This window comes from Malurus melanocephalus, unplaced genomic scaffold (genome assembly GCF_030028575.1).
Source record: "Malurus melanocephalus ecotype Western Australia unplaced genomic scaffold, MMel_1.1 scaffold_22, whole genome shotgun sequence".
NCBI lineage: Eukaryota > Metazoa > Chordata > Aves > Passeriformes > Maluridae > Malurus > Malurus melanocephalus.
This window is the reverse complement of record NW_026623254.1, coordinates 3,851,455-3,874,891: the sequence shown is the minus strand read 5'-3', so window position 1 is coordinate 3,874,891 and position 23,437 is coordinate 3,851,455. Positions and strand designations below refer to the sequence as shown.

The following is a 23,437-nucleotide window of genomic DNA, read 5'->3' as shown; positions in this document are numbered from 1 at the left end:
AAGGTGAAGAGTGGCTSTGATGGACAGCAAGGGCAGAGCTCAGCTCCACAGGGCATGTCAGGAGGTGCAAGAAATGTTCTTTCCTGACACGTGTTGTGACAGAAAACTCCAGAAACTGCATGTTTGTTTTGTCTTTGGGCAGCTGACAGGGTTATGGTAAAAGCTCTCCAAGGGCTCCCAACCCACCCAGATTAAGCTGTGAGGACAGAAATTTATTGTCACTGAGGAGGGACTGAACCTGGGTGAAAGTGATTTTTAGCTTTTTCTGAGCAACATCCTGTTCTGTTTCARCATGCTGGGCATTTAGGAAGTCATTTAGAAAAACCTCCTATTTTTTAATGTTTCCAGCAATGGAAAATCCAGCACAACCATCAGTAAACTGTACTGAAGGTTAATTACCTTGGCTGTTGAAAATGCCTTTCCTTATTTTTAGACTGATTTGTTTAACGCCAGCTTCCAGTCATTGAATTTGTTTGCACCTTTCAATACCACACTGAAGATCCCATCACCAAGTCTGCTTTCCACAGACTGATCAACTTCTCCCTTTAACCTGCTGTTYAATACCTGCTGGTATTTTCAGTGTTATGCAAGATTTTGCAGTCCTCTAGTTTTCTTGGAACTAGTCTCTGAATTTCAGAAAACCTCCTGCAAGCTGAAAAGAAGAGGGACTAACACAAATTATCCAAGTGCTGCAGTGAAGTGCACAGAGTAATGTAACTGCTCCTACAGCATTGCCTCTGCTTGTGTAAATGGGATTTGCAGAGAAAAGATCTTCTCTAATTCAGCAGCACCCATTTATTGTAATTATAATGCTGTTTTCTGCTCTGCAGTGTTTCTATTATGAAAGAATCTGTTTTGAGAGCTGATGGTAAACATTTTCTCAACTGTATTACATAGCTCTGTTTGTGCTGATGGTGCTGCTTATGGAGCATCTGAGGTCTTGTTGGGGCTTGGAGCCCCACAGAACCAACCATGTTCTTCTCTGGGTGCTCCATGTCTCATGGCACTGGTGCTAACACACCAATCTGCAATTGAAGAAAAGGAAGTAGTAGCTGTAATATCCTGACCAGATTTGGATGGTTCAGGGTATTTTTGGCCACTGGCTTGGCCTGGARAGATGAATTACCATTCTGTAAATTTCCATATCAGGGAGCAGGCAGACCAKCAGCTGAGGTATTTGCACAGCAAGCTTTCATGATTTCCCAGGGGTACCCCTCACTGAGTGCCCACTCTCYAAGGGAATGTGGGCGGATCCATCCTCCCCAGGTTACAGAAAACCCAAGCTGTTCAAGAGGCTTCACCATCCAACTGCAGCACCGTCAAGAGTACAGAAGATAAAAATATTATTTCTGCCTAGTTCTCAGTGAGCAGATCAATAGGAATTAATAAGGAAATGGAGTCGATAAGGACACGGGTTGCTGCCTGGGAGCTCCTGGGAGAGAGGAACGGCAGAGTTGCAGTGCCTCACTGGGTGATGGCTCATCCACTATTCCAGCTTTGTRCCAAATGACAGTGCAGGTCTGTTTGATCTCTATGAATGCATTTAATTGTTTAGTAAACAAAAGTGATCTTGTCAGTGTGCACCCCGCTGTTTGAGCTGCGAGTATTTGCCGTTCCACTAGTTCCACTAGCATAAGGATGTTCTTCCATGCTCTGGAAGCTTCCATGCACTCCTGCTTTGCCAGAAGTTCTGAGTGCTGTGTGTCTGCTCAGCAAAACAATGCATTGCTGCTGTGAAGTTGTAGCTGTGGGAAAAGATGTTGGAGYGCACACAGGTCACCCAGTGAAATACTAGCAATTGATACTGAATCCTGGGAATGTTGATCCCTGGTGTTTTCACTGCTTGCTGCCTTTCCTGCTTTCAGAAGTGGATGGTGTTCTCTGCTGGCAAATGTTGGTGAACCTCTRTTAGCTTCAGGGCAGGAAGGTGGTGGAGGAGAAGAATGTGTTTTCTCTGACAGTGAAACTGCAGGGCAGGTTTCCAAGGCAAACTTGGCAACCAGTCCCAAAACCACCTGTTGGTGCCTTTGCAGGTGGCCCATCAGAAAACTCATTGCTCACCCCAGTGCAGAAGCCAGTGGCACAACACCCTGTCCTAGCCAGTCTTGGGTAATTAGTGCAATCTAATTATGCTCTTCAAGAACGGGGGAAATGAGAACTGAAATTAAATGCAAAATTGGAGAACKATGTTTGGAGGTGGAGAGAATGACAAGAACAAAAAGTCTGTGTATGTGGGAAAAGCTCTTCCTATATGYAGTTCTTGAAAGGGGAATGGAAATGGAGCCCTTTGGAGGTGCCAGATGAGTTACCCATAAAACAGCCCCAAAAAACAGCTGGCATCCAGCAACTGGGGAATGGGTTATAAACCTTTCAGCTTACCTACAGTAAAACAAGAAAAACACACTGCTGGATTAGGCTGCTTCACTGGTTTCCCTGACATATGGTAGTGACCCCAGGAGATCCTTTGGGTTTTTTTCCTGCAGAAAGTAAAGGCCAGAAATATTCTGTCCGAGATGTGAGTTGACTGTGGCTGTTCTGAAAGCTGGCCTTAACATTCTTGCTGCTGCCATTTCTGCTGCAGACTTGTAGCTGCTGTTAGGAAATCTGGAGAACCTCTTCTCCTGGAGATCAAACAGCACTAATCTTATCTGAAGTAAAACTTATCTCACTGCTTGGCTCCCGTTTGTGAGTGAGAATATGAGGTCATGCAACCTCACTCAAAAAAGAAGAACAACTCTGATGTGCTAATGAAGATGTTTTTGGTGTTGTTGATAGYTACCAGGCTTTTGTCCTGCTTCTCCCCAGCCTTGTGGGCTTGATGTTACTGTTGAGACTGTTTTATTGCTCCTCAGGAATGCACATGGGCTGATATGCAGAGGGAGGAAAACAGCAGAGCCTTAAAACCCATCCTGTGAATGTTTGTTATCAATTAAATCAATCTCCTTTTAAGAATGGAAGGGAGAAAAATAATTCACCTTCCCTCCTACAATTGCACTCATTCAACATCTTTATTCCCAAAGCAGTTCTGTCTCTACCATCCCTCTCTGTTTGTTGCCAGGGCAGTGCCTCCTTTGATGGCAGRCTGATGTGAGCACCAGCGGGTGGGGCTGGAGGAGGTTGCTGAGCTCCTTGCTGGAGTTGGGTGGATAAACATGCTAATAATAGTTCTGTGCTTCCCAAGATACACTTCTGTGTCTGGAAAAAGGCCATCATCTAAAAATTCGTGTTTGCCTTCTGGATGTTAAAGCACAACTGACAGTACAGAGTCCTGCAGGAGGCATCTACCATGTATAATGTGACACTGAATTTATATCCATAAATGTGCTGGTGTGTGCACCTGAGAGTGCCACCCTTCTGCAGTGTCACCTCTGTGTGTGTACAGGTCCATCCACAGGCTCCCAGCCACAAGCTCCCCTTGGGCTTTCCCTGCTGAATKCTGCTGACCAAACAGAGCAAGAAGGGAGCCAACCTGCCATGCAGAAACCTTCATTCTCCCTTGTGGCATCTTCTGGAGGGGGGAGCCTCTGCACAGCAACTAGGAGCTCRTGGGCTGACTTTCTCTGCAGTTCAGGGAGCTGTTCTGCTGTTCAGCCTTGAGAGAGAGGAGAGAGTTGGCCAGGAGGCAGAGGAACCAGTGTGAAAACACTCGGTGCTGCAGCATGTGTGGTCTGACTCTTGCAGAGTTTGCAAATAATGCCTCTTAGGGCATTGCTTACAGCCTGGAAACTGGGAATGATGGTTTGCGGCATCAGAAGGGTCATGAAATCACAGTTATGTATCCTTAGTAGTCAAACACAGGCTGGATGGAGAAGGGAAAACTTTAAGTAGCTTATCCATATCCCTCATTTGAGGGATGAAATTGGTTCACAGCGTCACTGGAATGGGTAGAAAAGGRAAAAAGCAAGGCTGTTCTTTCCCCTCACTCCACTTTAGAAAYAAAGCCCTAATGCTGTAAGGGAGACTCAGGTTTCTTCCTAAGCTTTCCCACACACCTTCCTGCTGGSTTTTTATATATCTTAAATCAACAGTATCTGGGGTTGTTTAAATTCAGTTAAATTGCACTCTCCATGCAGTAAAAAAAATTGTGTTCTTATAGCCCTTTATGTGTGTGTGTCAGTGTATTTGCCTTGAAAATGCCTCTCAGCGTGGACTGCAGGTGGCCTTGGATACCATCTGTGATTTATTTCTGGGAAGAATTAAAATACCAGCACCATTTGTTAGCCTGTTTTTACAGTGAGTAAAAAATGTGCAGCGCTGCTTTGCTCTGACTGCCATGGCTGCATTTGCTCCTGAAACCGTGAGTGCCCTTCTGACATCCTGRTAGAGCTTAGGTCAGGCCCTTGGAGCAAGCCTGAAACATCTTCATAGAGATTTCCTGTGACACTCTGTGTCAGTGGGTGTTACAGGCTGGAGGTGGATCGTGTCCAAGCGCTTGGGAACATCTTTGTGTGGTGTTCTGGAGTTTTGACAGTAGCTTGGGGAGCATTGTGTAGGTGTGTAGTGGCTGTCCTGAAGCTGGGTGGAATTGTTGAGTATTTTAATGGGAATTGATGGCTGAAAGGGCTGCATGATAATTTGAATCAGAGACTTAATGGTCTTTACAATGTTTTGCATGGGACGGTGGCCAAATTACTGCAGCCGGTGYAATTTATTTTTGAACCTGTTCTCTGTGAAGGGCTAATCCCTGCCTGCTTTGAGTGGTGCTCCCCCTCTGCACGGTTTTTGTGCTTTTTAGTGACAAAATAACAATCAAGCGTGAAAAAGTGAGAAAAAAGGCACAGGCTTTTATTTACCTGAAAACTGARCTGGTGTAAGTGTGCCATGAGCCCTGAGCAGAGGCAGTGTGTGTGCACTGACAGCCATAGAAGCTGGGTGTGTCTGCAACTGGGGTGGACAGATGGATGTGTAACTCAGCCCAGGACACTGGTGGCTCCAGGTAGGGTTCCTTCCTACACTGGGGTGTCTGTTTTGGGTGCTGGTCCTTCTGTGCTGCCCTTCAGGGACTTGCTGGCTTTTCAAATGCATCATCTTAGAGGAAAGCCYCCATCAGCTCTGAGGATGACAGCTCCATAGCCTTCCTCAGACATTGCATCAAAGCTCTGCCTAATTATGTATTGGGGACTGATGTACAAATCTGGGGAATGGTAAATACTTTTCTAATGAAAAGCTGTTTTCTTATTGGGAAAAGGCATCTTGATTTTTCTGTGGGGTATGCAGAAAGAAACTCATGGCTGTATTTTGCATGTAGTCAGGTCTACCTTTCACTTTTGGCTAATGATAACCTCAAATCCAAGGGTTAGTTACTCATTCCCAGAGCCTTGCTTTCTTCTTAGCCTGCTGTCCTTGTTTTTATCTACAGCCCTTATGCCAGGGCTGTAGAGCTTCCCCTGGCACCTGGGAGCCTTGGGTGATGACAGGCGTGATTTCACCCCCATCTGCTTCGGTGAGACTGCGTTGTTATTTTATCTCCTCACTTCACCTTTGATTGAAAGGCTCACCTGATGGTCTCTTGGTTTGCTGTGGGGTCCCTCATGGTTCTGTGAGCTTTGTGGAGGTGCCTCCATCGTTCACACAGTCTGTGAGCCAGGCATGTTGTGAATTATTAGTCCTTTGTTGGGCTTTGGGAGTGTTGAGGCTTCTGGGATTTTCAGGACTTATGTGGATCCTGCATGAATTCTTTATGTGAGAGAATAAGCAGACAGCCCCGTTTGATAACCTCCTGTTGCCTCAACACTGCAGGGAACGTGCGAATTTAAGCAGGAAAGGTTTTATTTATTTATATTTAGCTGAGATATTGTTTGATTTAAAATCCTGGGTTTTTCTCCTCAACTCTAATCTCAGGCTTCTATTCCTGCCCAAGTTTGAAAACCTAATGAAAATTTATAAATTGTAATAGTGTTTAATGTGCTACAGGTTGGTTATTGGAATGGCATGCTTTTGGATATTGGCGTGGGTTGGGGATATTTTTCCTTAATGGATGTCAAGCTCAGAGATTCACAAGGTTTTCRTCAATTTACAGATTAAATCTCTTCAGCTTCTCTATTTTTTGATTTTTTTTTTTTTTATTTCTCTCCTGGAGAGATTTCCCTGAATATCAGGATGCTCTGCCCTTCTGCCTTGTAGGCTCACCCTGCTGGGAGGTTTGCTGGTGAAGGGCTCCTGTGGGCTGTGGTTCTGCCTGCTGGGCTGATGGGCAGGGGGACAAACCATAAATCCAGGATCTCACTTCCTTCCACTGCTCCCTGGCTGTGATTCAGACCTTGCTGTTTATATCAAACTGGCCTCTGCAGGTCCCAGGTTAGGTCAAGGTCCTGCTGTAGACACTTGATCAGGTGTGAACCCGCGCTGACTTCTTGAGCAGGAGCTCCTCAGGAGCTGGGCTGGCCCATGGAACAGCGGTGAGGGTCCTCATGGGACCCACAGCACTGCTCAGGAATGTTTTTGAGCCCCCAAACTCAAAATGGAATCACTCCCTGTTTTACTCCTAGCCTGGTGTCAGGACCCCCTGGCAGCTGAGTGCACAGAAATGGGAATTATGTAATCCCCAGCTCTGGGCTATGCTGTGTACAACCAGGAGTCTCCCTGCTTTGTCACGCTTTCCCTGAAGAAGATTATGCTGGAGGCTTTCAAAGGAACCTAAAAGCATTAGATCTCTCACTTGCCTGRCTTTCAACAGGATTTCCAGGTGCTTTTTTAAATACAAAAAAATCCCAGCTTGCCGCAAGCCTTCTGCCAAGCTGAAGGGTGTTACCTTTGAGGAAATATTGATGCAACTGCTAGAACACTTCAAGAGAAAACCAGCTACTGCTTGATATTGCAGGATCACCTCTCCTTCTATGAAAGAAATTCAAATGTTGCAAATTGAAAGCTTTCTGAGGAAGACGTAGGATCTGCCTTCATGACCTACACATCTCCACATCATGTAGGGCAGCTCTTGGAACAAGGTGTCACGCTATCCTGAGGCCATGACCCGAGTTGTTGCCAGTGCAGGATTGTTCCCCAAAGRATGACTGATCTCAGAATTACATCAAATCACGTTTTAATTCAACCTGACATAGAGCTTTATTGGGAACTTACATAAATACATGAAAATGAGTGTGATGTAATATTAAAATTGGAAAATTGGCTTGAAATAATATACCGGAGTAAATATAAAACGGGCAGTTTTAAAACTTGGCACAGATACGTTATATGAAACATTATYCATATAACATTCTTAGTTTTGTTGGCAAAACAATGCCAATAATTGCARTATATATTGGAATGGGCAAAACGTGCCTTAAAAGCAAGTTGCCATGCTGCCAGCAAGTAATTGAGCCTGGCTGTGTATTAAGTAATTAACGCCTGAGTCCGTGTGCTTAATGTGGCTGAAGGGAGCCCCGTGGAGGCTGAGCTTTGTGGTCAGACAGGCACCAGGAGTGGCTGTCAGGGAAGTGTCCTGCTGGATGGAGGAGSAGTGGCTCTTCAGCCTCCCCTCTCCTCCTGCCTGTGAGGTAACAGAGCCTGTTTTGTCAGGGGAGCATGGAGGGTGATGTATCACAGCTGCCTTGAAGGTGGCATGGTCCCTGTCAGTGCTGAGTTTAAATGCATCATTTAATCAAAAGATGTATTAACAAAAACCAGGCACACTACATCCTCCCCAGTTGACTCAGTTGGTGGTTTTAATTTCTAGAAGAAATGAAAATGCTTGGAGCCCCTTTGAATATTGCGCAAGATGATGCAGACAGGTTTTTTCTTTCTGCTGCTGCCATGGCATGGCTGTTGGGATAATGATGACCAGGGTTGCTTACAGGTTTTATAATGGTTRTAAGAACTCATGTTTTAAGTCACTGGGAATGTGCTTTCAACAGGCTTATTGTCAGCCCTAGGAGAGTGGTGAAGGGCTGGTCACTGGGCTGGGGCATCAGGAAGAGTCACCCTYGTGTGCCATCTCAGGACTGTGGCAGCTCTGAGAAGTCTCTGGCTCTGAGAAGTGTGTTCTGGGCTGCTTTCATTAATGTCTTTTATCAGGCAGTGGCTGTGGGGAGCTGCCCAAACACCCGAAAGACAACATTACAACCTTTTCCTTTACTGTCCATGGTAGTTTTCCAGGCTAATTGCATGTTAGTCTGGCCCCATTCCTGCTGTTTGCTACCCACGCAGCAATGGCTGTGCAAAAACCACATAAAGCTCCTAAGAGCAAGTGGGTAGTTGTCACACTAATGCCTTCCTCCCCCWGAATACCCCTGGCACCAGACCAGGGACTGTTTAAAGGCAGGACTGGGAGCAGAGSTTGCCAGTTGTTTTAAGTGGCCTCACTCAACCTGAATTAAAAGAATTAAAATTCTAGGTGGATCATMGGTTGCAGTCATGACAACGAATTTCCTCCTTTCCTTTTCTTTCTGTAATTGTCTTGCAGTTCAGATATGGAGCCAAACAAAGCCCTTCAAAATTTTTTTAATGTTTCAGATGTTAGCAGCATTAAATCAAAACACAGTGGTCATCAGCGTTTTGATRACTGTATATGTTTTATACCTGGTATCATCTTGGCAAACTGGAAATCTCTTGACTGTGCAAGTCAATAGGGCTTTTGTTCAGTGGTATTAGGGGGAATTTTGCTGGCCTCAAAGAGGTGGGGATAATTACTAACAGCAGTTCCTGTGCAGTGTATACCTGTARTAGTTAAAGGGAAGGCTGCTGAAATTTATTCTGACAATTGCAGATACAGTATTGGAAGAATCATCTGAATTATTCATTCTGCAACAAGGAAACATCCCACTTGTCGTCTTCTCTTTAGAAATAAAATCTCAGTCTCCTTTAAAATATACTCTTATGTGCTGCCTTCCCATAATTTTGCTATTTCAAGACTTCTATTATAATTATCCTTGAATGCAGATTTTTAAAGAAAATTATTCTGATTTCTAAAGGAAAAGATAAACTGATTTTTTACATGAACTGCTACTTGTAGAGTAAGTTTAATGAAATTCAGCTTCCTTTCATAAATAATGCAGCACTTGCATTTGATTAGGTGAAGCCTAGAGGAATTTCCACCTAATCAGACGCATAGCAAGGATTGCCTTGCAGACTGTTACCATTATCAGTGGTGATGGCAAGGAAAATGCAGCTCCATCTATGTTCCAGATAGAAAGCTTTGTTTTTCAAGAGAAGTTGCAAAACAAGCTATATATGTTCTGACAATTGATCCCTTGCATCTCAGAGTATCCTGATGGTTTATAAAACAAAGTCTGGATTCCGAATGTTGTTATTCCTGTGGCATGAAGAGACTTCAGGTCAATTGGAGACCTCCTTGTCCTGGTAATTTGTTTCCAACCCGTCTAAGAAAGAAATACATCCTTCATATGAATGAAGAACGGAGAAGACACAGTGTTTGCATTATAGAACTTACRATCAAAATAAGCTAAAGATGAATATCAGGATTCATTGAGACCAATTCCAAAAGTCTTGATAAACAGCACAAACCTGATGTTTTAAAAATAGGAAAAGTATGTTTTTCTCCATTATAACAAGTCACCCACAGCAAAAAGCAAACAACTTTGGTGTATCTGCAAGTTTTGCAGAAACATTTGAAAGTTATTGAGTAAATGTTGCTTTACTTGGTAACTCGTAGTCAAGTTTTATGCTTCTGTGCAAATCCTGCCACAAGACTTTGTTCTGCTGTTTTTATGCCCAGGGAGCTGTTGCTAACAGCAGTGGGTGTGCCTGAACAGAGTGTTGTTTGAATAGGGCTGATAACATATCCCTGGGGTGGTGGTTGGTGTGGTCTGATCCCTCTGCGTGTACCAGAAGTGTCCCTGCAGCCTTTGGGGATTGCTCTGGCCAGCAGTGCCTTGGTGCTGTGCAGTAAGGATTCCCCAACACCTTTGCTGGTAAAAGGCTAACACACACACACACCCAGTATGCTTGTAGCTCATACCTTACCAGAGACAAAGAACAGAAGGGCTCATCCATGTGGATGTTCCAGACATTTATTCCCAGAGGGAATCCAGAGGTGAAGAGAGAGAGGTAGGTTCTCTGCCCCCAGTTATASAGCTGTGGGGCCAGTCACTGGACCTGACAGGGTGGAGAGAGAGAAAGGGCAAAGGGGATTCAATAAACAATGGTGGAAGGGATGGGTGGAGTGAGGGACCAGATTAGGTCCAACCRGGGTAGGAGGATTTACATATTCTTGGAAGGAACCCTCTAATTCTCCAGGGAGTTGTCGAGGTCTTTCCACCACTGAGTTCCAGCTGTCCCAGTAGCCCCCGGGGTGGTCTCATCACCACGACAGGCTGATAGTTCTTTGTTCAACATCCATATTAATAAATTAAAAAATTATCTGGTCTCCATTCTCTAGCCCTGAGGTCAACTGGCACTAATTGTGTGTTCGGTGTTTGTATTCTCTGAGAGACAGTGACCAAGTCAAAAATGGCTTTTGGGACCAAACCAACCCTGATCTGAGCTCAGGCCTGGACCACTCCTGGGAACTATTTGAGCGTGGTATGAAACCAGCATGAACTGAAAAGAGGGCAGGTTTAGATGGGATATTAGGAAGAAATTCTTTATTGTGAAAATGTTGAGTATGGATCATGTTGTTCATAGAAGTTGTGGATGCCCCATTCCTGGAAGTGTCCAAGGCCAGGTTGGATGGAGCTTTGAATAGCCTGATCTAGAGGAAGGTGTCCCTGCACATAGTGGATGGGGATTGGAACAGATGGTCTTTAAGGTCCCTCACATCCCCAAACAATCTATGATTTAGTGATTCTATAACAGCATGGATGGTCRTGGGCTCAGGCTCTGGCTCTGGTTGCTTTACCAGAGGTGATGTTCTCTTAGGCTTGGTGGTGCTTTCTGCTGAACTCAGTCGAGTGGCACTTTGCCCTACCACCACAATAAAGTAATATTCCAAATAAAATATTTGGAGAGAAATAAAAGATCTGAACCCTAGTGGCAAAGCCCAACACCACTGCCTTATCATGCTGTGGTCARAATTTCTCTTTTGTTCAGATATGTAAAATTGAAAATGTCTTGAGTTCTTCAGGCCAAATTTTAAGTAGGTTTAAGCCGACAATTTGTGCTTCCTGAGGTTCTGGGTTTTCACTTACATTTCTTGGAAAGGGCAATGAGATGTAGTGAATAAATGTAAAACACAAAAATGGAGCCCAGGATACATGGGAGACATGTTTGCATCCTGTGATTTGCTGTTGAGAGGTTTCAGCACTGAGCGTAGAAGTGTATTTATGGAGCTGCTGGTCTTAACTGTGCAATTTAAAGGTGAAATCAGTTCCCTTTTTTAATCTTGAGTTTTCATTCCACTCCAAATCGGTGCAAGCAAATCTCCTGGGCCTAAAATGTCATAGGAGCACTAAAGGCCAGGAACAGAATTAATTTCTGAAAGTTTGAGAGAAAAACAATCAGGTTTAGGGCTATAAAATGTTAATCTGTTTCTGACTTTCCCAAGGATTGTCTGAAATCCTTTTGCCCACACGTAACTCAAATGACTTCATGTCAAATAATAGAGCTGTTTTATGTGTGACTACTGACAGAAGCAGTGCACACTGTTATCAGAGCCATATGGTAAAAAAAGACTCAAAAATGTAACTCCCAGACCATTTTCTTGGTCCAAAGCAATGTCAAAATCCCATGGAAAAAATGGAAGACAAGACTGAGCCCCTTTGCCCCTTTGCCCTAAGATGTTCTTTGTTCAAGGTCCTGGTCAAGGTATCACCCAGAGCTGCATCCCAAGTGTTGAGGAGCAGGCAAACTTGGCCCTTTCCTTTCCTCCCCTGCTGTTGCTGTGGAAAACATTTCTGCCAGCCTGCTTCACCTGGGGAGGCTTAGACCTGGTGACAAATGGATTTTGGGGCCAAGGTCAAGGCTCCACACTTACACCCTCATCGCTGTCTTGTCTTCTGCGGTGCTGCTTCAAGCACAGGAAGCCTCTCACWCCCCAAAATGCACCAGGCTCACCAGGGAGTTTCAGGGATGGAAAGGGATGCTAATTCTGTGTCAGCTGTGGCTCTCACCACAAATTTCTTACTCTGCCACTCTGTGACAAGTTCAGTAGGGGGTCTCTTCACAAGTCAGTTGAGCAGCAAGTGCAGGTGGTGTGAGTGAGTGTGGACTCTGGACAACGCACCTGAGGGCTGGCAGCAGAAGTGGTGACCTGTGAAAGACGTGTGGGAGGGATGTTGGCATTCTGTRGTCATTATTTACTGTGAGTGATGGTCACTACATTTATCTTTTGTTATTACAACAGGCCAATTTTTTAAAAACACACATGGCTGCATCCCTGAACAATTTCTCCTCAAATATGTGGCTTTGCAGTCCTTGTTTGCTAGGTGGAAAAAGGACTTTGGTCTTTTTTCTTACTTAGTGGTAGGAAACAYCCTGGTTTGGTTAGAGGTACATGCCCATTTCTCCCAGAGTTCCCTTGAATGTTTCCAGCTTCATCCCCGAATAAGACCTTGCCAAAATMATTTATGAGCTGTGGAGTGAAAATGTGACTGATACAAATGTTGCTGCAGTGTATAAAATGCTAAATTATTCATGGTACTTAAGCACAGAAAATCCCAGGGCTGAATTGACATAGTGAAAAACTCCAGGCAAAAGAAAAAAAAMCCCACWGTGGAAAGTCTAGGATTAAAAACAGTTACAAACTTTAGTCAGGCTATACTGTAGAGTCTTAATCCCTTCGTTTAAATGCCCCTCCTCATTCTGTGCCCTGTGCTTTCATAGCCAACTATTTAATGTCATTTTCCACATCACTTTCTCATGATCAGGGACCTAAGGCAAAGAAATGTCAGAGGAGTTGTCCTCATCCAAAATAAAAAACCTACAGTGGCAGCGGGGTTTGTGACTTCTTAAACTCAAGCCTTGACCACCTTAACCTGCTTCCTCCCAACCAGAAATGAASTGATCATCTGCAGGGATTCTGTGGGATTTCATACCAGAGCACCAGACCTTCTCACACAGATGGTCTCCAGGGTTCTCTGTGGGCGTCTGTCAGAGATTTATTTCTGTATCATAATGAGCCTGAATTTTCACCTATCACCCGAACGGTTCTGGATACTTAAATCATGCCCTGGAYCACTTTCACCTCTGGAGTTTTCTGGTGAAAGACTTACAAACTAAAATATTAATGTAGGGGCACAACTTCGAGAATTTAAGCTGCTAAATGGATCGTGACCTGCWGCTTTATTTGTGGAGAATTTTAACAGAGATACATTGGGCCCAATTGTAATCTTATAACTGAAACAGGCAGATGTAAAGATAAACAGRTCAGATAAAAAGAGAACTGTGCTGAACCAAATGCTACAAGAAGCTTAGAGAATTCATGATGTTAAGCAGTCTGGTTTCAGATCCTTTTATCATTTTGCTTRGTCCTGAAAGCATTGTTCAACAGGTGATTTCAGGTTTCCTTTTGCACTTTATTATCACATTTACAGTAAAAAAAGATTCTAAAAACACAACAAATAATTTTAAATGGTGTTGTGTTGGCTTCTGTATATGTCAAAACGTATTTCCATTGGAAACGTTTTTTGGCAAGGCAGTTCTTGCTTGTTGCAAAAGCATTTTGAATAAAAACATTCAGGTTACTTTAGTCACTATGCCTTGTGCTTGAAGACTAAGATAGGTTTTCAGACCTGTTCAATATTCCTTTTTGCCCTGGAGATAAGAACCATGGGAGAAGATCTGATTTACAGTCTCTTTGGGTGTTGAAAAAGTTCCTCAGGATCGTATCTGACCTGCCGCAAATGAAGGGAAAACAGGATCTTTTAGCTGACATTCTTCCCTTTATTGAGTGCCAAACAGCATTGATGGCAGTGACCTCAGCTTTAYTTGCCAATTAATGAGCATCTGTAAGTTGATATTTCATTTTTCCTAGGCTGTACCCTCGTCAYGCAAGTGCTCTCAACAACTTGGGGACGTTGACCAAAGATGTGGTGGAAGCAAAGGACTATTACAGACGGGCCCTTCAGCTGAACCCTCAGCACAACCGAGCTCTCTTCAACCTCGGCAACCTGCTCAAGTAAGTTGAATGCAGGTCTGGCACTGAGAAAATTCACATTGCCTTTACACACATCACCAAAGTAGGTTTTTTCTGCTAACTGGTGAAGAAATKGTGTYATATCTTAGTGCCATCCAAAAGTGYCGACAMAAAGGTGAGGCTTGGTTTGKATATCCTTGTGCTGTCTGCAACATCATTCTAGGTGTTGTTCACAAGTTTGTTTCAGTTGCAGGGAATTAATTCACTTGTTCCAAAACAGGCATCAGACATGAGTTGCCAAAACCCATCCAGCCACCTGAGATCCCCACCTTGGTGGAGATGTGTAAACCTTTCCTGAGGAGGAAGCTGTATTGTTCAAAGACAGSCATCAGGTGCTGAACTAATAAATAGCACAGATCCAAAAAATCCCTCTCTGCAAGTTCCCACTCCTGCTCATTAGTTGTATGGAAAGTTGTTGTGTAATATAGGCATAAACAGCTTGTGCTGAGATGCTCAGAGCAACAGGGTGTTCATTCCCTTGCAGAGCAGGTAGGTCTGGATTTGAGGGGAAGGGTGGTTTACATCCCTCTACAGTTAAAAACAAGTTGATGAGCTCATTATTTCACTCATTGTTATTTAGTGTCAGCCTTTAGCAAGGAGAATAGAACACAATCATAATCATGCAAATTAATTTGACTAACCATGTCTAAAGACTAAACTTAGATCTGTACAAGAATCCAATGTGATAAGATCTGCAAAGGTTTACATTAAAAAAAGTTAAAATATCTCCATTTAACACCAGCAAAAATATCCTTGTTTTTGTGATGATATTGAGGTATTTGCTGGTAGAACTCCATAAACTGCAGCAGTGAAAGTACATTTTTGCTGATACAAACAGCCYTTATTTTGCTGATAATAGGTCTTGGTAAATCTTTTAGAGCAGCTGGGCTTTGTGCTGGTTAAACCATGACAGGCTYAGTGTGGGACTGGTTTTAAAGTGGCACTGTGTCATTAAAAGTTGATCTTTCTGGTCCTGAAATGTAACTTTAAATGTGGATTTGTATAATGGATATTAAGTGGGCTGCTGAAGTTCTACCTGGTCTGTTCAGTAGCAGAGAAATTATCAGAATAATGTAGAAGTAAACCTAGTGGTTTGAGGTTAGAATATGGGAAATGAGTAACTTTAAACAGAAAGTAGGTAAGTGCATTACTGGAAATACACACAAGGAAGGAAAGTGGTACAATCTTATTACAAGAGAAATGAAAGCTCTTTGTATTATTCATCACATTTRGTTGACTGAAATTAATTTCACGTGGCAATGGTGTTTAAAAATACATATTGTCTTTTAAGTCCATCATATATGCCTTAGTTATTATTCTCTGTTTTGTTTTGGTATTTTTTTAAATATAAAATATTAATACACAAAGATCTGAGCCAGAAGAAGCACTAGGATGTCCCATGTCAATAATGCTTAAATCTAGCCTGTCAATGGGCTCTTCTGACCCAGCTGATGGATAAAAGCTGGATTTGTTGCACAGGAAAAGCACAAAGAAGACGTGGGGGRAAAATCTCTTAGAACTACAGTTTGTTTTCTGTGCAATATGTCATGTTTTTCACAATGTGATCCTTAAGATATTGTGTGTCCTGTGGGATTGTRTGTGCTCTGCTTCCTTCTGTGGTGCCATACTTTGCAGAATGTCAAATGTGTGTGGTGCTTGTKCTAAACTTGTCAAAAGAAAGCGCTCAGGATCCACCTGCCCTTTTCCCACATCCATTTGCTCCCATTTTCTGAATTTCCTCTGGGCTTGCAAAATGTAGTGCATCTGGACACAGCAGCAGTGTTGACTGTATTGGGAGTTGGGTGCTCTTGTCTCCCTGGTCAGCTTAAAAAAACCTGCTAAAAAACAGGCAGAGTTCACACTGGAGGGATTATCACAATGTAAAGCAGATGCTGTGTGGGCAGATCCTGTATGAATGYCACTCCCAAAATGCTATCTCAATCCCTCTGGCCAGCACCTTTCCTAGATGATCCACCAGCTTAGCAAAGAACATCAGCCACGCTGGAGCATGAGGTGACTTGTGACCWGACAGGTACAAGGCAGAGATTTCAAGTTTTACCTTCTTACAATGATGTCTTTATTTACGTTTTCTACCTGGGTCTCCAAATTATCTTTTCATATGTATGTATATATATATGGCAACCAGTATTCTGCAGACACTAAATGCTAGTCTAATATGGGTAATAAATGAAATAAAATGGAAATCTGCAGAATATTGCAAACAGATATTACTTTCTGGCTGTGCTATGAGACATTATGAAGAGTGTTTTGATTTTTAAACAAATGTCAGAGAGAARATAAATGGTCAAGCAATAGAAGCATTTTCTATCTGCTTTGCAGAGGTTTCATTCCATGGTGCAGATCAAGAAGARCSAGATCTGCAACACGTRGGGCATGTCCAGTGAGAGCCCTGCWKGCACTGGGATTGCAATGAAATTGTCTGGGATGGGGAATTCCCAGTTGAATCCTGCTGAGTTTCCTGCACCCTTCCCTGCTCACAGTGTGCAGATCTGATGGTGGATATTTGATTTCATCTCCTCTGGAGTACTGAGAAAGGGGAACTCCAGGATTTTGGAAGGATGCCTTTGTCATTCCCATGTGGGAATCTGCCTTTCATTATTCCATGCAAATGAGCTATTTAAGCATCCATTGCTTGTGATTTAAAATTGAGTAAAAAACTGTTTTGAGGACACAGGATAAAATTTTAAGTCTTTTTCTGTGGAAGCTGTAGATGAAAAATGATGTTTCCATTTTCTGTTTGCACATAAAGAAGACAGCTGTATGCCAGAAGATGAATGTTCTCAGGAAGTATTGCAGGGTAATGGTTGAATAAGCCTCTGGTTTTGTTTACATATCCTAAAATAAAGTTGTATGTCATCATTTTCATGCCCAATATAAATATTGGAGAGTAGATAATTAAACAATGCYGACAGATTTCTTACTTAAAATAGAAAGATGGCCTACCTAAAAGTGAGAAATCTCTCTGCTTTTATGGTCTGTGATCAGCAGCACAGAGCAGCCTGATGCTGCTTTTTTGTATTTTGWGTATTTGTATTGACTCCTGTATAAATTCAGGTTTGTTGAGATACAGATAGATAAATATCATTCAGAATACCTCACAAATTTATAGCCAGTGGGTTATTCTGCAAAGTGACAAGAAATAAAATAYTAAGAACATCTGAAATAAATATCTATCTCAGCTTTCTGCTGCAGGAGGAATGGATAAGAACTTCTCATTTGTGGTACTGTATCAATACTTAAAGCACTGCAATACTCACTTCCCCGTTCCTTATGAAGGAAAGCCTCAGAACTCTTACATGCTTTGMGAGTGTTATGGCTTCATTTTGAAGGGGAAAGTGAAACAGTCTCCACTGAATCTCGAGCTTACTCAAAGGACTGATTCTCTTCTGGATGTGGGGTAATGTACAACATGCCGAGTGTTTGTTATGGTGATTTAGTCCCAGTTTAGCAAACCCATTATTCAGAAGAAGAAGGACTGTCTGCCCTCTCTGATATGGGCTTCTGGATGTATTGGAGGGTGCTAACACAGGCTTGTGGAACTGTCTGGAGCTGCTGAAAACCATCAGGTAGAAATTATGTGTATTGAGATTTAAGATCCTATAGCTACTGAAACGTTCCTTCCTTTCATTCAGATAAGCAGATGGGGTGGTGATGTTCACTGAGACTSCATCTGGCTTTTGGAATGGTCTCTGCAGGATACTCTGGGGCTCATGAAGTGCTGTATTTATCCCTCAGTATCACATACTCAATGTAGCCTGTTGGTGAAACCTCCCCAAACTCTGGAAGTCTAATTTTTGAAGTAGGTTAAAAAAATAACTTAGGTTATTATCRTAGCTTAGGGTCTCTGGAGGTCATTTGGAGATCAAGCCAGCTTCTCGGAGCAAGTCTGATTGGATCAGATTGCTCAGGGCTGTGTCCAGCTGARTCTTGGGCACCTCCAAGGACAGAGATGCCACAATCTCTCCATGAGACCTGTTCCAATGTTTGATCATCCTTGTGGTGAAAAATATTTTTCTTTATATCCAGTCAGGCTTTTCCATGTTCCTACTGGCATCTGTTGCCTCTTGTCCTGTCACTGTGCACCTCTGAGAAGAGTTTGGCTCTGGCTTCTCTATATCCTTGTAAAAAAATTGTTCAGAACAGTTGTGGAGCCTTTGTTGAGTTCTRTGTTTCTGGCTTTAATACAGTCAAATGACATCACAAAATAAAGTATGAAAGTTAGAAAGTCCTTTAGAGCACCCATTCCAGGCTGCTCTCTATTGAATGTGGAATTTGCTCCRGTGCTAGCAGCCCTGTTATCTGGGCTGCATCATCAGACTTTGGCAGACTGGTTTAACCTGGTGCTTCTCCAGCTGCAAGGCACTTGGAAAAATATGGAAGATAAGCTCTCAGTGGAAAGAGCTGTTCCTTGCTTTCAGCTTGAGCAGGCTGACTGTAGAGGCAAGGCTGTGAGCCAGGTGGGGAAGGGAGTGAAAAGAGGGCATTATAAAACAGGGTCATTTGGGTAAAAATTGGAATAAGCAATCACAGATTGCTTGTGTAGTTGAATTTATTCTCTCTGTCACAGTGAAGGTATACATTACCAAACTATTCCTGCTCCAGATCCCTAGTTTGTGGTAAATTAGTGTGTTGGACTGTTCTTTCAATGCTTTGTGCTCTCCCAAATTGCCGATTTATATAAGCGACGGCCTTGATCCTGCAAAATGTTGGCCTTGGGCCAGGAAAGCACTTCAACCAGTAATTAATTTTCAACTTGCATACATAAAAGTTAAGTACACRTTTAAGTGCTTGGCCAGAGCACTTGGTATCTTGCAGGCCTAAGCCCTCTGAGAAACTACTGGATCTGCTTTTTTTAATGTAATTCAGTGTGTCACATAAAAAGATGCCATAATCTTTCCCTCTTTATCCCCACTTTCAGGAGACAAACATTGTTCTTGGATCAAATGGAAAAAAAAAGAGGCCATTTTGGAATAAAAGAGTAATTAAGCGGGCTGCCCCATGTTTGGAGTGAATGCTTKTGGTTAAAGGGAAATTTTACCGCTGCTGAGTGAATCACTTAATCCTTTTATTTCTGTAGCGGGCATTTCCTACATTTTTTGCCAAACATCAATACCTTTATAAAGCAGATATCTGKTTTTGATTTATAAAAACGTGTCATGAAACTCCAGCCAAGGGATCCCAAAGTTTTATAAATTGACAAGCTAGCTAGACTTTAATTAGTGTAGGAGAAAAGTGGTTCTTTATTTGTTTTTGCTTCGCTTGTGTAATTTATATGGAACAGCACTGGAAGAAGAAAAAGACCAGCACAACTGGTTTTACTTAGCTTAATGCACGGGCAAAATATTCTTACATAACTAGAAAGGGAAAAAATCTGCAAAGCCACATATATTATCAGCTGAAATTTGCACCTTATAAACAAGATCTGGTTACTTGACCATGTCACTCAGATGAAATCTAAGGCCAAAGCAGCAAGGTGTTCMCGTATTTTCTGTTTCCCCAGAGCCCTTTGTTTCTTTTTCTAAGCCCTGCTATTCGTATTCTTTGTACACCCAGCACAAGGAAAATGTTGTTTCAGCCCAGCTAAACATCTTTAGATGTTTGTTCAGGAAACCTTCTCATTTTTCAAAGGAGAGAAATACAGAGCGATACTGGAGAAATTATAGCTCAAATAAATAAACATCCCAAGATTTTTGTTAGGGAAACTACTTCTATTTTCCATAGCAAAAAATGCTGGGAAAAAAAAAAAAAACTAGCTCATCAGCATAGCCAGCTCTCAACTATCTCTGTTCATAATCCTTAGGACCTGAAGAACAGATTCCTCTAGCCTARTGATCAAGTTGCTAAGGAATTATTTAGGGATCCTAGGCAGATTTACCTTGAAGATACTTTAATTTCAAATTAATGGAGTCATAAGTAGATCTCTAACAGCATTTGTTGTACAGGAACATACGGAGACTCTTCAAGGTTTTAGTAAAGGAAATTAAGGGTCATAGTGTCTCCAGCCTACTGATGTGAGTATCCTGTTCCCAGATAACAGTGCCTCCATCCTCTTGGCACCCTCCCTGCAGATASTGACCTCCACTGAGTCATTAATCCTTTATCCTCGCAGCTGCTGAGGACAGAGATGGGCTGAGGAGATGCTGGGTACTCTCACTGTGCAGAGGAGGCGTGAGTGAATCATTCCATCTTTGTTGAAGAGGTCAAGCCGGGGACTTCCACGTCTCTTTAAAGTAGTTAATCAGTGGGATAACCTAAACGTCTACTTACAGGAATATTCCTCTCTGGTTCTTTTTTTCCTCCTTCCTGCAGGTCCCAAGGAAAGAAGGAGGAAGCTGTAATCTTGCTGCGGGACTCCATTAAGTATGGCCCAGAGTTTGCCGACGCCTACTCCAGCCTGGCCTCGCTGTTGGCTGAGCAGGTAATGGGGATGGATGGGATGGGATGGGATGGGATGGGATGGGATGGGATGGGATGGGATGGCTCTGTCCCTCTGCCCTCTGTCCCTGCATTTGCCATGGCCACAGCCCCTCCTGCGCCTCCCACCCCTGTCTCGCTCACGGTGGGTCCATGCCATCTCTCAGGCTGCTTCACAGATGGCTTTTCCAGGATGGGAGGCATCTCATTCCCAGTGAGAGATCACACCCACACAGCGTGGCTCTGAATTAAATCGCTGCTGAAGCAGTGAGTAAATCCCCCCTCRGTGGCGAAGGCTCAATCCGCTGCACCTCGAGTGTTGTGACAGCAGGAGAGGCGAGCGCTTCCCCTCACACACAGACGCCTACACAGATAGCCCTGAGATTGCATAATAGATCATTCCAGAGCCGGGAATTGTCAGGAACCGGGGGGGCTGTGCGGCCCAAAGCAGGAATTGTGAGGAGTCAGGGGGGCTGTACGGCCCAGACTGGGAATTGTGAGGAACTGGGAGTGCTCTGCAGCCCAGACCAGAAATTGTGAGGAAGCAGGGGGGCTGTGCAGCCCTGACCAGGAATTGTGAGGAGCCAGGGGGACTCTGCAGCCCTGACCAGGAATTGTCAGGAACCAGGAGGGCTATGGAGTCTTGACCAGGAATTGTGAGGAGCCAGAGGGGCTGTGTGGCCCAGACTGGGAATTGTCAGGAACCAGGGCGGCTGTGCGACCCAGACTGGGAATTGTGAGGAAGCAGGGGTGCTGTGCAGCCCAGAGCAGGAATTGTGAGAAACCAGAGGGACTGTGCGTCCCAGAGCAGGAATTGTCAGGAACCAGGAGGGCTGTGCGGCCCAGAGCAGGAATTGTGAGGAACCTGGGGGGCTGTGCAGCCCAGACCGGGAATTGTGAGGAACCAGCTGGGCTGTGCGGCCCAGACTGGGAATTGTGAGGAGCCAGGGATGCTGTGCAGCCCAGACAGGGAATTGTGAGGAACCGGGAGGGCTGTGCAGCCCAGAGCAGGAATTGTCAGGAACCATGGGGACTGTCCAGCCCAGAGGAGGAATTGTCAGGAAGCAGGGGTGCTGTGTGGCCCGGACTCTGCCCCTTGCACACACACAGAGCGATGCGGTCCTTCATGACTCTGCCCCTTGCACACACACAGAGCGTTGCAGTCCTTCATGACTGTGGTGGGTGATCCCGAGCAGGGAGTGGGAGGGTTCCCTGGCTTTATGTTGCTCTTAATGAGTTGCTGCTCAATATTTTATTTAACCTCATTGTTCATGTGCCTMCAGACCTTATTTACGGTACGTGTCCCAGGCAGTGCTCTGGAGGCAGGATTACTCATTTCCTCTTGGGCCTGCTCCCCACGCTCATTACTCAGCCTCTCCCTACTCTCCGTGGTTAGGTAATTAATTCCTACAAYGTCCCTGTGAGGTGAAATATTGTCCCCACAGAGGAAAAAGAGAACTTGAGGCACAAAATCCATGAGTTGAGAAGGAGCCATGAGTGTGAGTGGCTCACACTGAGGCCACCAAGCCCTCCATCCTCCACACCTGCAGATGAGGGRTGCTGTGATTTGTGCAGTGGTCCCACTCTGGGGCTGTGGGGGTGGGTGACAAGGTCCCTGTAGCTGCACAGCTCCAGCACACCTCTGCAAACCTTTGGAAAATTGATTTTTTTCTCCTTCTGTCTTCAGATCTAATTGTTCTGAGGCATAGGATGCTGAAGCTTTCTTAAAAAGGTTGCTGAATATAAATGCAGACAAAGCAAAAGGGTATCTTTTGGTGTTTTCTATTATTCTGGTTAGTGAAATCTTCTCTGTGTAAGGGAAGGGGATAAATTTCAGCAAAACTATAGGTCTCATTCTTGTTTAWTCTTCTCTAATGATGTAAGCACTCTGCAGAACTCACCTGTGAGTTGTGATGTGCATGAATTACTGAAAAATGTTCTATTTTATTTTCCCTTTTAAGGGAATTTCAAATATCAATATTAACTGCAGGGAATYTCAAAATACAATGTATGAATTTAAAGATGAGCTTCATTGAATGGGAACTTTGAATAAGCCTATCAATGAAGAGTCTCCTGCAAATATAGGAAATGAGTCMTCTGCAGTAATACCTGGTTTTAATATTAATTGAAATTATTAATTAGAGCAATTGATTGCAAGGTCAACAGAGCCAATAAAACCATTATAGTCCAGAGACCTTCTGCCCAAAGCAAATGCCATTAGTGAGTCCAGCAATAATTCATCTCTCTTGCATATAGATTGTTCATCCTATTGGGACTTGAGCAAGTGGTAGGAAAAAAAAGATATTTAGTGCAATTTTCTCAGAAAAGAGCAATTTTCTGCGGACTTTTGACTCTTTCACATGATGATTACTTGATTGTGCACCTGCTGCCTCACACACTCGTCCTGGTGACCACAGTAGAGTCTGTCCTGCAATACCTGCTGCTGCATGTGGCTGGGAGCTTATGGTTCCTTCCCTTCTATGCCTGTAAGAAATTCTGCTAAGAGGAATGTCTCAGGTGCCAGGGAATTAACCTGTTACCTGATGTAATTGCCATTTTCTTTCTCTGATAGCTGATTCTGAAATCAGAGCTGACATGGAAGAAAACCCAGCTGCATTGTATAGAACAGTGTAGCTTGTTTGTGCCTTTTATAAATGCTTGGCCTTCTGGCTGCTCTTTCTGCTTGGAATCAGAACTCCGTCCAAATGTATTGCAGTTTTCCTTGATTTCCGTGAGCATTGCAGTGGTGCTGGTAATGGAAATCAAACCTTTTTACTGCCCGTTTTCACAGCATTCTAATACTGCTTTCCCCTAGTTTACTTTCTTCCCAGCTTCAGTTTCATCCATCATTTTGTGCTACTTTGTGGCTCTTTTCAGGACCTCGTTTCAACTGAGTTTGTGTGTGTGTTTCTTAGCAAAAGAAACTTTTTAACCCACTTAGCTGCAGAGGGAAGCCTGCTCGGGCATGACCAAACT

The 23,437-nt window shown here is 43.6% G+C and overlaps 1 protein-coding gene across 1 annotated transcript in view; it reads left to right on the top strand.

Moving 5' to 3' along the window:
- The window catches only part of TMTC1 (transmembrane O-mannosyltransferase targeting cadherins 1), a 134,072-nt gene that overhangs the window by 97,057 nt on the left and 13,578 nt on the right, over nt 1-23,437 (top strand). The window contains exons 12-13 of the mRNA XM_057389995.1: nt 13,865-14,008; nt 20,357-20,465. Coding sequence (XP_057245978.1) covers nt 13,865-14,008; nt 20,357-20,465 — 253 coding nt within the window. The remainder of the gene's footprint in view (nt 1-13,864; nt 14,009-20,356; nt 20,466-23,437) is intronic.